The sequence below is a fragment of the Anolis sagrei genome, chromosome X (assembly GCF_037176765.1).
Source record: "Anolis sagrei isolate rAnoSag1 chromosome X, rAnoSag1.mat, whole genome shotgun sequence".
NCBI classification, from domain to species: domain Eukaryota; kingdom Metazoa; phylum Chordata; class Lepidosauria; order Squamata; family Dactyloidae; genus Anolis; species Anolis sagrei.
This window is the reverse complement of record NC_090034.1, coordinates 101,966,757-101,981,015: the sequence shown is the minus strand read 5'-3', so window position 1 is coordinate 101,981,015 and position 14,259 is coordinate 101,966,757. Positions and strand designations below refer to the sequence as shown.

Below are 14,259 nucleotides of genomic sequence, written 5' to 3'. Positions count from 1 at the left end.
TTTTGCAGACAGACCCAGTTAATCCATTATCGTCCCACTTTTTCAGTGTCTTTGGAAATGTCCCAGTTTCTCTTTCCTCTTCTTGGTGCCCTCATTTGTACTCACCTTAGGCTGGATCTACACTGCCATTATAGGGTCAGTGTAGGCCAGCGTTTCCCAACCTGAGGGGTCGCGATGGGGTATCAGAGGGGTCACCAAAGGCCATCAGAAAACACAGTATTTTCTGTTGGTCATGGGGATTCTGTGTGGGAAGTTTGGCCCAATTCTATCGTTGGTGGAGTTCAGAATGCTCTTTGATAGTAGGTGAACTATAAATCTCTGCAACTCTCAAATGTCAAGGTCTATTTTCCCCACCAGTGTTCACATTTGGACACATTCAGTATTTGTGCCAACTTTGGTCCAGATCCATTATTGTTTGAGTCCACAGTGCTCTCTGGATGTAGGTGAACTACAACTCCCAATACTCAAGGTCAATGCCCACCAAACCCTTCCAGTATTTTCTGTTGGTCATGGGGTTTCTGTGTGGGAAGTTTGGCCCAGTTCTATCATTGGTGGAGTCCAGAATGCTCTTTGATTGTAGGTGAACTATAAATCCCAGCAACTACAACTCCCAAATCACAAAATCAATCCCCCCTCCACCCTATCAGTATTCAAATTTGGGTTTATTGGATATTTGTAACAATTTTGGTCCAGTGAATGAAAATCCATCCGGCATATCAGATATTTACATTACGATTGATACCGGCTGTTAGGAATTGTGGGAGTTGAAATCCAAAACACCTGGAGGGCCAAAGTTTGCCCATGCCTGGTCTACACAGACCACATAATGCAGTTCAGTTTCATAGAATCATAGAGTTGGAAGAGACCTCATGGGCCATCCAGTCCAATCCCCTGCTAGGAAGCAGGAATATTGCATTCAAAGCACCCCTGACAGATGGCCATCCAGCTTCTGTTTAAAAGCTTCCAAAGAGGGAGCCTCCACCACACTCCAAGTCAGAGAGTTCCGCTGCTGAACGGCTCTCACAGTCAGGAAGTTCTTCCTCATGTTCAGATGGAATCTCCTTTCTTGTAGTTTGAAGTCATTGTTCCGCATACATTATATGTCTACACCAGTGTTTCTCAACCTTCCTAATGTCACGACCTCTTCCTAATGTCGCGACCCCTTCCTAATGTTGCGACCCCTTTATGTTGTGGTGACCCCTAACCATGGTCAATGTGTACCCATATAATGCATATATAATTGGTCTACGATGACTAGTATACAATGTCATTTGAAACTGGATTCTTTGGCAATGTAGATCCAATTTGAGACCAAACTGCAAAAGTAGCTTGCACTCAGGCTGGATCTACACTGCCATATAATCCAGTTTCTAAATCCGGATTAACAGGGTATAAATAAACATAATAACAAGGACAAAAATCCTAAATCCCAATTCTTGCTTGAAGGATGCCAGATGGCTCCTATCCTATTCCAGATTTGCCACAAAGATCTAACAAGCTTCTAGTCCTCGAGCAAGTTAACCAGCTCACCTATCAACAGCTGCATTAGGAGCCAACTACAGGTTGGAAAGAATTTTGGCAGCTTTTATTTTGGCGGCTTTTATTTTGAAAGGAAAGCAGCCACAAAGAATCCTGATCCAGATTGTACTCTCAGCATTTGAGGATGGAAATTGTTTGGAGAGGAAATGGGCGTGTGTCACAATCTGGATCAGGTGCTTTCCATGTTGCTGCTTTTCCTTCCAAATAACAAGGCCCAACTCAAACAGGCGTTGTGGTTTCTAATCCTGTTTGGAGATTGAGGCTGCATCTACACTGTAGAATTAAACCAGTTTGACACCACTTTAAATTAAATGGCTCAATGTAGTTTGTAGTCTTACCTTCTCTGCCAAAGAGAGCTGGTGCCTCCCTCGCCAAATTGCAACTGCCAGGATTCAATCGTGAGACATGGCAGTTAAAGAGGTATCAAACCGGATTAATTCTACAGTGTAGATGCACCCAAAGTCACTTGGGATGCATCAACAATTTGAAGAAAAAAAAATAAGGTGGATGCAACCGCCTTCCATTTTAGCAACACCTGGTTGCCTAAAGGCAATTCTGAACTCACCATGGTTGAGTGACCTGCTTCCAAAGTTGCCCTAGAATTACAGAATTGATTTGCATTAACAAGCAGCCGACTTCTATAAATATCTTTACTTTGAGAAACAGGCAAACGTCGTCCTATCAAAAAGAAAAAAGAAATGCAGGATTGAGAATGATGATTATGATGTGGAATTTGAAATGGTCTCTTAGGGCCCTTCCACACAACCTTATATCCCAGAATATCAAGGCAGAAAATCCCACATTTTCTGAGTGAGTCAGATAACCTAGCTCAAATTAGATATTGTGGGATTTTCTGCCTTGATATTCAGAGATATAGGGCTGTGTGGAAGGGCCCATGGAGTCCTTCCACACAGCCATCTAACCCAGAATAACAAGGCAGATAATCCACAATATCTGCTTTGAACTGGATTATCTGAGTCCACACTGCTAAATAATCCAGTTCTGGATGTGGATTTCATACAGCTGTGTGGAGGGAACATTAGGCTCCTTCTACAATGCCATAAAATCCAGATTATGAAATCGGATAATCTGCATTATCTGCTTTGAACTGGATTATATGAGGCCCCTTCTACACTGTCATATAAAATCTAGATTATCTGCTTTGAACTGGATTATATGGAAGTGTATACTCATACAATTCAGTTCAAAGCAGATGATGTGGATTATATGCTTTGATAATCTGGATTATATGGCAGTGTAGAAGGGGCCTGAGTCTACACTGCCAGATAATCCAGTTCAAAGCAGATAATGCAGATTATCTGCTTTGAATAATAATAATAATAACAACAACAACAACAACAACAACAATCACATTGAGGAAAATCAACAGGAAAAACTCAGCTGCTATTAGGACCTAAAAATTAAACTGCAAACTGGCGTAAACCAGTCCAGGTGGTCCCAGTGGCAATCGCCACACTGTCAAAAGATCTCAGCCGACTTTGGAAACAATAAACATTGACAAAATCATGATCTGTCAACTGCAAAAGACCACCTGACTTGGATCTGTGCGCATCATTCGAAAATACATCACACAGTCCTAGACGTTTGGGAAGTGTTCGACTTGTGATTTTGTGATATGAAATCCAGGATATAGATCTCGTTTGCTGTGACATACTGTGTTTTTGTGTCAGTAAAATAATAATAATAATAATAATAATAATAATAATAATAATGTATATAAATAAAAATGTAATGTTCGTTTGTGGGATTAACATAACTCAAAAACCACTGGACGAATTGACACCAAATTTGGACACAAGACACCTATCAGGACAACAAGCGATCATCACTCATAAAAAAAACCTGAAAAACACAGCAGAAGAGACTTAAAAAGCAAAAAAAAAACAAAACCAAAAAATACATTACAACTTGCGCAACACCACATATATACACACATATATGCATATATACACACAAAACACATACACAGAAAGGGAGAAGGAAGGAAGGAAGGAGAGAAAGGAGAAAAGGAGGGAGAGAAAGAGGAAAAGAAGGCAAGGAGAGAAGGAAGGCAAGAAAGAAGGGTAGAGAAGGAAAGAAGGAGAGAAGGAAAGAAAGAAAGGCAGAGAAGGAAGGAAGAAGAGAAGGAAATAAAAAAGTGAAAAAGGGAAGGAAGGAGAGAAGGAACGAAAGAGAGAAGGAGGGAAGGAAGGAAGGAAAGAGACAAGGAAATGGGTTGTTGTAGGTTTTTTCGGGCTATATGGCCATGTTCTAGAGGCATTCTCTCCTGACGTTTCGCCTGCATCTACGGCAAGCATCCTCAGAGGTAGTGAGGATGCTTGCCATAGATGCAGGCGAAACGTCAGGAGAAAATGCCTCTAGAACATGGCCATATAGCCCAAAAAAAACCTACAACAACCCAGTGATTCCGGCCATGAAAGCCTTCGACAATACATTGAGACAAGGAAGGATGGAACTAAAGAGCAAAGGAAGTGAGAAAAGAAACAGGTAGAGAAGGAAGAAAGAAAAAGGGAAAGAAAAAGAGGGAAGGAAGGAAAGATGGAGGGAAGGAAAGAGAGAGAGAAAGAAAGAAAGAAAGAAAGAAAGGAGAGAAAGAGGGAGGGAAGGTTGGCCACAGCAACGCGTGGCGGGTACAGCTAATAATAATAGTAATATTTTTTATTTCTTTCCCACCTATTCTCACGGCTCAAGGTGGGAGGATAATCTGGATTATATGGCAATGTAGATGGGGCCTCAAGGCCCTTCCACACAGCCATATAGCCCAGAATATCAAGGCAAATATTCCACAATATCTGCTTTGAGCTGGGTTATCTGAGCCCCCACTGCCATATAATCCAGTTCAGTGTGTATTTTATACAGCTCTGTGTAAGGAGCCCTAGATAACCAAGTTCAAAGCAGATATTGTGAATTATCTGCCTTGATATTCTGGGTTATATAGCTGTGTGGAAGGACCCTTAGGGTCCTTCCACACAGCTATATAACCCAGAATATCAAGGCAGAAAATCTACACTGCCATATAATTCAGTTCAAAGCAGATAATCTGGATTATCTGCACACCCAGATAATGTGGGGTTTTCTGCCTTTATATTCTGGGATACAGGGCTGTGTGGAAGGGCCCTTAGTCACCTTCCTTCCTTCTCTCCTTCCCTTCTTTACTTCTTTACTTCCTTCCTTCCTTCCTTCCTTCCTTCCTTCCTTCCTTCCTTCCTTCCTTCCTTCCCTCCCTCCCTCCCTCCCTCCCTCCCTCCCTCCCTCACCCTTTCTGTGTATGTGTTTTGTGTGTGTATATGCATATATGTGTGTATATATGTGGTTTTGCGCATGTTGTGACGCAATCACCTTCTACGTTGTTCGTCTCCTTCTTCGGCACCTTCTACAGCCTAGAATCGCATTGGCTTTTTGAGCTGCCGCATCACAGTGCTGGCTCATGTCCGGCTTGTTCCTTGGAGTAGCATGCAGTGGCTTTTTTGTTTCGGTTGTTGTTCTGCAGTCGGAAGAGTCATATCCCCAGCGGTGCTGGATGTTGACTGCTGCAAAAAAACCAAACAAAACAGAAACAACAAACAAAAGGCTCGGCCAGCTTCATAGCACCCATGGGGTGCGACATATGAATATGAGAATGCCTGCTTCCAGCCACACTTCTGCAAAGATCACAAGGTGTAGCTCAGGCGTGGGCAAACTTGGGCCCTCCAGGTGTTTTGGACTCCAACTCCCACAATTCCTAACAGCCTACCGGCTGTTAGGAATTGTGGGAGTTGGAGTCCAAAACACCTGGAGGGCCCAAGTTTGCCCACGCCTGATTATCCCCCCCTTTTGATCCCATCTTTTAATGAGATTGGACTTCCCACACATTCCAGCATCACAAATAGGCACAATGGAGACCCCCTTCCTCCTCCATCCTGCATCGTCCTGTTGCCTAGGTGCCGGTTGCCACGGCGACGGACCCCTTGAGGCCTACTGGTAGTAGTGAGGCTAGAGGAGAAGAAGGGAAGGCCTCTGTGTGTTGCCATGGCAACCGGGAGCCAGAGAGGGGTATTGTTGAAGCCGCAGCTGATGGAGAAGGCAGGAAGGAGAAGGAGAAGATGGAGAAACCTCACTTGGGGGAGAAGATGGAGAATGGGAGCACTCCGTCTCCCAGTATCCTTGGTTCTGCTTCTTAAAAAAACATTTTACACAGGCCAAACAAACAACTATGGTGTCTCCCCCCATAACATTCTAGATTTCTTGGGATGCAATTTCCCCACAAGAATGAGTGCACCCTCAAAAAGATGAGAGACACCATTGTTGTTCATTCTTTCAGTCGTCTCCGACTCTTCGTGACCACATGGACCAGCCCACGCCAGAGCTCCCTGTCGGCCGTCACCACTCCCAGCTCCTTCAAGGTCAGTCCAGTCACTTCAAGGATGCCATCCATCCATCTTGCCCTTGGTCGGCCCCTCTTCCTTTTGCCTTCCACTTTCCCCAGCATCATTGCCTTCTCTAGGCTTTGCGGTCTCCTCATGATGTGGCCAAAGGACTTCAACTTTGTCTCTAGTCTCCTTCCCTCCAATGAGCAGCCGGGCTTTATTTCCTGGAGGATGGACTGGTTGGATCTTCTCGCAGTCCAAGGCACTCTCAGCACTTTCCTCCAACACCACAGCTCAAAAGCATCTCTCTTCCTTCGCTCAGCCTTCCCTAAGGTCCAGCTCTCACATCCGTAGGTGACTACAGGGAATACCATGGCTTTGACTAGGCAATGGATCTTGGTTGCCAGTGTGATGTCTCTACTCTTTACTATTTTATCAAGACTGGACACTGCTCTCCTCCCAAGAAGGAAGCGTCTTCTGATTTCCTGGCCACAGTCTGCATCTGCAGTAATCTTTGCACCTAGAAATACAAAGTCTGTCACGGCCTCCACATTTTCTCCCTCTGTTTCCCAGTTGTCAATCATTCTTGTTGCCATAATCTTGGTTTTTTTGACGTTTAGCTGCAACCCGGCTTTTGCGCTTTCTTCTTTCACTTTGGTTAGAAGGCTCCTCAGCTCCTCCTCACTTTCGGCCATCAGAGTGGTGTCATCTGCATATCTGAGGTTGTTAATGTTTCTTCCAGCATTCGTCAAGCCCGCACATCGCATGATGTGTTCTGCATACACGTTAAAAAGGTTGGGTGAGAGTATGCAGCCTTGCCGTACGCCTTTCCCAATCTTGAACCAGTCTCTTCTTCCGTGGTCAGTTCTTACTGTTGCTACTTGTTCCTTGTACAGATTCCTCAGGAGAGAGACAAGGTGGCTTGGGATGCCCATCCCACCAAGAACTTGCCACAATTTATTATGATCCACACAGTCAAAGGCTTTAGAATAGTCAATGAAGCAGAAATAGATGTTTTTCTGAAACTCCCTGCCTTTCTCCATTCTCCAGCATCCGGATATTGGCAATCTGGTCTCTCGTTCCTCTGCCTTTTCTAAACCCAGCTTGAACATCTGGCAACTTTCGCTCCATGTATTGCTGGAGTCTCTTCCTTGCAGGATCTTGAGCATTACCTTACTGGCATGAGAAATAAGGTGACAAGGCGGTGATCCTTTGCTGGAGGAGAGACACCATAACTATCCATAAAATTACCCAAGAAGCTGTGATTCCACAATGTAAGCAGTGCATTGCTGTTCGGGGATGGCAATGTGAAGACATATAGTTTATAACTCGGGTTAATAAATCATTGTTATCATTGACCCCAGTGGATTGTACTTAAACACACCTCCACACTCCACAATTGTTGTTGTTGTTATATTTCAGACAACCCAGTTCAAAGCAGATATTATGGATTATTCTGCCTTGACATTTGGGGGCGCTTCCACACAGCCCTATATCCCAGAATATCAAGGCAGAATAATCCATAATATCTGCTTTGAACTGGGTTATCTGAGTCCACACTCAGATAATGTGGGATTTCCTTCCTTGATATTCTGGGATATAGGGCTCTGTGGAAGAGCCCTGGGTTATATGGCTGTGTGGAAGGGACCCCAGTGGATTGTACTTAAACACACCTATCTGAGCTCACACTCAGGGCCCTTCCACATAGCCCTATATCCCAGAATATCAAGACAGAAAATCCCACATTATCTGCTTTGAACTGGGATATATGGCAGCATGGCAGATGGCTGAGGGTCCTTCCACACAGCCCTGTATCCCAGAATATCAAGGCAGAAAATCCCACATTTTTTCCTCTGAACTGGGTTATCTGAGCTCACACTCAGGGCCCTTCCACATAGCCCTATATCCCAGAATATCAAGACAGAAAATCCCACATTATCTGCTTTGAACTGGGATATATGGCAGCATGGCCGATGGCTGAGGGTCCTTCCACACAGCCCTGTATCCCAGAATATCAAGGCAGAAAATCCCACATTTTTTCCTCTGAACTGGGTTATCTGAGCTCACACTCAGGGCCCTTCCACATAGCCCTATATCCCAGAATATCAAGACAGAAAATCCCACATTATCTGCTTTGAACTGGGATATATGGCAGCATGGCAGATGGCTGAGGGTCCTTCCACACAGCCCTATATCCCAGAATATCAAGACAGAAAATCCCACATTTTCTCCTCGGAACTGGGTTATCTGAGCCCACAATCAGGGCCCTTCCACATAGCCCTATATCCCAGAATATCAAGACAGAAAATCCCACAATATCTGCTTTGAACTGGGTTATCACAGTTCATACTCAGATAATGTGGGATTTTCTGCCTTGATATTCTGGGATATAGGGCTGTGTGGAAGTAAGGGCCATCAGCCATCTGCCATGCTGCCATATGCCATATACCCCAATTTAAAGCATGCCCAGCTCTTTAAGCCTTTCCTCATGGGGCTTGTTCTCCAGACCCTTGATCATATGAGTTGCCCTCCTCTGGACACATTCCAGCTTGTCAACATCTCCTTTCCATTGCGGTGCCCAAAATTGGACACAGTATTCCAGGTGTGGCCTGACTAAGGTAGAATAGAGGGGGAGCATGACTTCCCTGGATCTAGACACTAGGCTCAAGTAAACATAATAGACATTATAAACATAATAATAACTTTAAGAAATGCAAGTACATAAATATTATCATTGCATCATTTGAGGAGAAAGATGGCAATGGAGGTATATAGGATCTCCTCACAATTGTTGTTGTTCTTGTTATATTTATGGCAATATGGTCTCAGATAACCCAGTTCAAAGCAGATATTATGGATTATTCCGCCTTGATATTCTGGGGGCCCTTCCACACAGCCCTATATCCCAGAATATCAAGGCAGAATAACCCATAATATCTGCTTTGAACTGGGTTATCTGAGTCCACACTGCCATAAATATAACAACAACAACAATAGACTCAAAGTGGCTTACAATAAAATCTAGATCATAGTGAAGGCCACTAATTTCACTAATTTCACCCACAGAAAAAAAGCTTTACCTATATATATATGTATGTATGTATGTATGTATGTATGTGTGTGTGTGTATATATATACACACACATACATACATACATACATACATACATACATATATACATACATACTTCGACACAAACACACACACACACACACACGTTGGTTTGTAGGTTTTGTACCACAAAGGCACACACGCCCTTCATTATCAAACTTTAAATAATTGAGGTGTTGAACAATAATATAAAAATGCTTTCCTTTTGGACCCAGAGCAGAGGGAAAGAAAAGGAACAAAGCAGATCGGCTGTGGCTAGGTGAAGTGTCCCTCTATGATGTCACTGGGAAAGAATGGGAAAGAAAGAGAAATAGAAAGAAAGGAAGATGGAAGTGAGAGGGGAAGAAAGAGAAAGTAGGAGAGGAAGGAAGAAAAAAGAAAGGGGGAAAGGTATGAGGGGAGGAGAAAGAGAAAGAAGAAAAGAAAAAGGAAGGGAAGAAGGGACAAAAAGAGGAAAGAAAAAAAGAAGCGAAAAGGAAAGAAGGATGAGAAAGGAGAGGAAGAAAGATAAAAGGAGAAGATGTATGAATCTCCTCAGGGAGAGGTTGTGGAATATAAATGATGATGATGATTATGATTATTATTGTTGTTATTATTATGAGAGAAAACAAGCTAAGGAAAAGAAAGAGGGAGAAGCATCACAATGTAGGGACTAGTTTAAAGGGAAAGGGAGGAAAGAAAGAAAGAGCCCCAAAGAAAATGTATATATGCTAGTTTATATATAAAAAGCACCTGTGATTCTAAAACACACCCTGTTTTTAGAGATGTTTATGTGTGGGAGGCCCCTTCTACACTGCCATATAATCCAGATATCAAAGCAGATAATCCACATTATCTGATTTAAACCGGATTATATGAGTCTACACTGCCATATAATCTATTCAAAGTGGATAATCTGGACTTTATATGGCAGTGTAGAAGGGGCCTTAGAATTGAGCAAATATGGTTCTTTTCTTCAGCAGTTGAGATGTACAGGCTTACAGGAATAAATTATTGTTGTTGTTGTTGTTGTTGTTATTATTATTATTATTTTACTGACACAAAAACATAATATGTCACAGCAAACAAGATATATATGCTGGATTTCATATGACAAAAGTCGAACACTTCCTAAGCGTCTAGGACTGTGTGATGTATTTTCGAATGATGCGTGCAGATCCAATGATGTGGCCTTTTGCTGTTGACAGATCGTGATTTTGTCAATGTTTATTGTTTCCGAATGCCGGCTGAGATCTTTTGACATGGCACCCAGTATGCCAATTACCACTGGGACCACCTTTACTGGTTTATGCCAGAGCCTTTGTATAATAATAAACTAATAATAGTAACAATAATAATATAATTAAAATAATAATAATAATAATAAGGTTTACTTATGGCCTGATTTTTCTCTCTACAAAGAGGCTCAAAGCAGCTGGGAAGAATAGTTGGGGAGAATTTAAAGGAGGCAAACATCCAGAGCATCTTTTTAAATACTTTGGACCTTGAACAAGAGAAAAGTTATTAATCATCACCTTCATCATGGTCAACTCTCCCTCTTTTATTTTTTGGCACCCTTCAGGAACCACGGAGCGGGTCTGCCTGGTCCAAGGCACGGCGGAAGCCCTCAATGCGGTCCACAACTTCATTGCCGAAAAGGTCCGAGAGATCCCTCAGTCCGTAGTGAAGCCGGAGTCGGTCAACATCCTCCAGCCGCAGACGACGATGAACCCAGACCGTGCTAAGCAGGTGAATGGCTTCAGAATTGTGGTGTTTCATTCTTTTGGGGGTTCCCAGGAGGAGGGTACATTTTGGAGTGCCCTTTGAAAGAAAGTAAAATCGTTGGATCAGATGAAAGGTCAATCAAATTCAGCCTCTCGCAACCTGGTGACCTTTGCTATTAGATTGCATCTACACTGCCGAATTAATGTATTATTTATTTATACCCCATCCTATCTTAACCTCTGCAGAGGGACTCAGGATGGCTCAACACTAAAATATGGCAGTTGTAGATTTGCATTATCTTGAAGCTTCTCTGCTAAATAGCGCCCGTGCCCCACCAAACTACCATTTGCATTGAGACATGTGGTGTAGAACTGAATTTATTCTACAATGTAAATGCACTCATTTGAGTGAAATCCTACACCACTATCAGCTAGAATATGGGTTATTACAAATCCATCTGGAGGAAACCTGATTGCTGAGGCCATATAAAATCCAGATTATCTGCTTTGAACTGGATTATAAAGCAGTGTAAAGTTATGTAACCCTTTTCAAAGCAAATAATGTAGATTGTATGCTTTGGTAATCTGGATTATATGGCAGTGTAGAAGAGGTCTAAATTCTGGTGTAGTCCAGAGTGCATGAAAGCCATATTGTTTTGGACCACAACTTCCAGAATCCCTAGTGTTTCTTTCTTTGGACGTCTTTAAATTGAGGTTGAGTGGGCATCTTTAAGGGGTGCTTTTGTTGTGTATTCCAGCATGACAGAATGGAGTTGGGCTGGATGACCCCAGAACCCCTTCCAGCTTGTCCGATACTATGAGGTTATGATTCTGTCTGGCAGATCATATCTCCCTAAATGAACCCGTCCAGCCCTCTGACATTTTATATGCTTCCGAACACAGGCATTCCATGTGTTCTTATGGTTTTCGTGGTTTTTTGGTGGTGTTTCTCTCTGATAATTAAATCTTGCATTTCTCTCTGATAATTCAATACCAACAGAAGAAAACACTGGATGGGTCAGTCAGTAGTTACTCAAACTTTGGGAAGATGCGGTATAGAAATCAGATAAATAAGCAAACAAAAACTGTGAAAGCGTATCACTAAGTGTGATATTCGGAAAGAATTCCACGTTTGGTAAACCTCAACCAACATCAAATGGATAGTTGAATGTTTTGGTAGAAGGAGAGATTGTCTAATTTGAATCTCATGTTTCCATTTGAAAGGACATCTCTAACAATATAAGCTTGTTCAAGTGTCTGTAGCAAGCCTCTTCTTTGGCACAAACTGACAATCAAATTAAATTGCAGAATTGGAAGGGGTTGCACAGAACATCTATTCCACTCCCTGCTATGTAGAGCTAAAACAGTCTTTAAGGAATGAGAGTCAACCACTCTCCAAGGCCATCTATTTCACTCCCATACAGCTCTTACAGTAATGAATTCCTTCCTAATGTTTAGGTTGAATCTCTATTCTCATTACATGAATCTATTGGTTCATGTTCTAGCCTCCAGAACAGCAGAAAGAAAGCTAGCTCCATTTTCCCTTCAGACATTCCACCACTAGAATAGAAACTAATAAAAGACCTATATCAATGCAAACATATTTTTGCAAACCTTGAAATATCTATTAAAATGCCAGTTGTTTGCAAAGAGATTGGCGACTGTTTGGAATATGTGGTGTTTCTGTTCTCTGGCGTTGCTTTTCCATTGCAAAGGAAAGATGGCTAAATGCGGAGGGGTGTGCCTGCCTATTCCTCCACTCAAGGTTGCTGTGTGCAGAAGAAGGGGCCAGCCGGCAGGTTTTCTCATTGTCTGTCGGTTGTGCCGTCGCTATGGCAGCGCAGAAGAAAGCCAGCTATGGGTTGGAAGCCGAAAACAAGGATCTTGGCAGGGCCACCTTTGAGTGTGGGTCAGGAAGTGTGTATGGAAGAGGAATTTACATGGCTGCAAGGGTGAAGGGAAATGAATGGAGAGTGCATTCCTGCCCCCTGCCAGTTGAAGGAGGGCTTTCCCTTCTTTTGGGGGAAGGACAGTCCCTGAGTTACAAACATCCAATTTATAAATGACTCCTAGTTAAGAATTGGGGGGGGGGGGTGACACAATAGGAAGTGAGAGAAATCTACCCCTCAGAAGGGAAATTCACTCCTGGAAGAGTTATCATGGGGGAAAGGTGTTTCCACCAAAACTTTCTCACTAAATCCTTGTTTCCGCAACAAGTCGAATTTGCAAAATTTTTTACAGGGACAGAAAGTGAGGTGAAATCTTCTGAACAGGTGCACAGACAGCAAAACAAACACCACAGGGGTGTTCACCCATCCTTATGCTAAACAAAGTTACATACGCACACACATTGTGTGTATGTGTGTATATATATATATGGAGCCCCCGGTGGCACAGTGGGTTAAACCTCGGAATTGTTGAACTTGCTGACTGAAAGGTCGGTGGTTCGAATCTGGGGAGCGGGGTGAACTCCCGATGTTAGCCCCAGCTTTTGCCAACCTAGCAGTTTGAAAACATGCAAATGAGAGTAGATCAGTAGGTACCACTCCAGCAGGAAGGTAACGGTGCTCCGTGCAGTCATGCCAGACACATGACCTTGGAGGTGTCTATGGACAACACCGACTCTTTGGCTTAGGAATAGAGATGAACACCGCCCCTTAGAATTAGACACGACTAGACTTAATGTCAAGGGGAAACCTTGTTGTTGTTGTTCATTCATTCAGTCGTTTCCGACTCTTTGTGACTTCATGGACCAGCCCACGCCAGAGCTCCCTGTTGGTCGTCACCACCTCCAGCTCCTTCAAGGTCAATCCAGTCACTTCAAGGATGCCATCCATCCATCTTGCCCTTGGTCGGCCCCTCTTCTTTTTTTGTTCCATTTTCCCCAGCATCATAGTCTTCTCCAAGCTTTCCTTTCTTCTCATGATGTGGCCAAAGTACCTCATCTTGGCATCTACTATTCTTCCCTCCAATAAGCAGTCAGGGTTTATTTCTTGAAGTATGGACTGGTTGGATCTTCTCACTGTCCAGGGCACTCTCAGAACTTTCCTCCAACACCATAGTTCAAAAGCATCTCTCTTCCTTCGCTCAGCCTTCCCTAAGGTCCAGCTCTCACATCCGTAGGTGACTCTGGGGAATACCATTGCTTTGACTATGCGGATCTTGGTTGCCAGTGTGATGTCTCTACTCTTCACTATTTTATCAAGATTGGTCACTGCTCTCCTCCCAAGAAGGAAGCGTCTCCTGATTTCCCGGCTGCAGTCTGCGTCTGCAGTAATCTTTGCACCTAGAAATACAAAGTCTGTCACTGCCTCCAAGTTTTCTCCCTCTATTTCCCAGTTGTCAATCATTCTTGTTGCCATAATCTTGGGTTTTTTATGTTTAACTGCAACCCAGCTTTTGCGCTTTCTTCTTTCACCTTGGTTAGAAAGCTCCTCAGCTCCTCCTCGCTTTCGGCCATCAAAGTGGTGTCATCTGCATATCTAAGGTTGTCAATGTTTCTTCCAGCAATTTTCACCCCAGCCTTGCATTCCTCAAG

General features: G+C 43.2%; 1 protein-coding gene across 3 annotated transcripts in view; it reads left to right on the top strand.

Annotated features, from left to right (window-relative positions):
- LOC137094961 (RNA-binding protein Nova-2-like) overlaps positions 1-14,259 on the top strand; it is a 69,212-nt gene that overhangs the window by 37,368 nt on the left and 17,585 nt on the right. For all 3 annotated transcript variants that reach the window (XM_067461017.1, XM_067461019.1, XM_067461018.1), the window contains exon 3: positions 10,580-10,746. In XM_067461017.1, the coding sequence (XP_067317118.1) occupies positions 10,580-10,746 (167 nt within the window). The remainder of the gene's footprint in view (positions 1-10,579; positions 10,747-14,259) is intronic.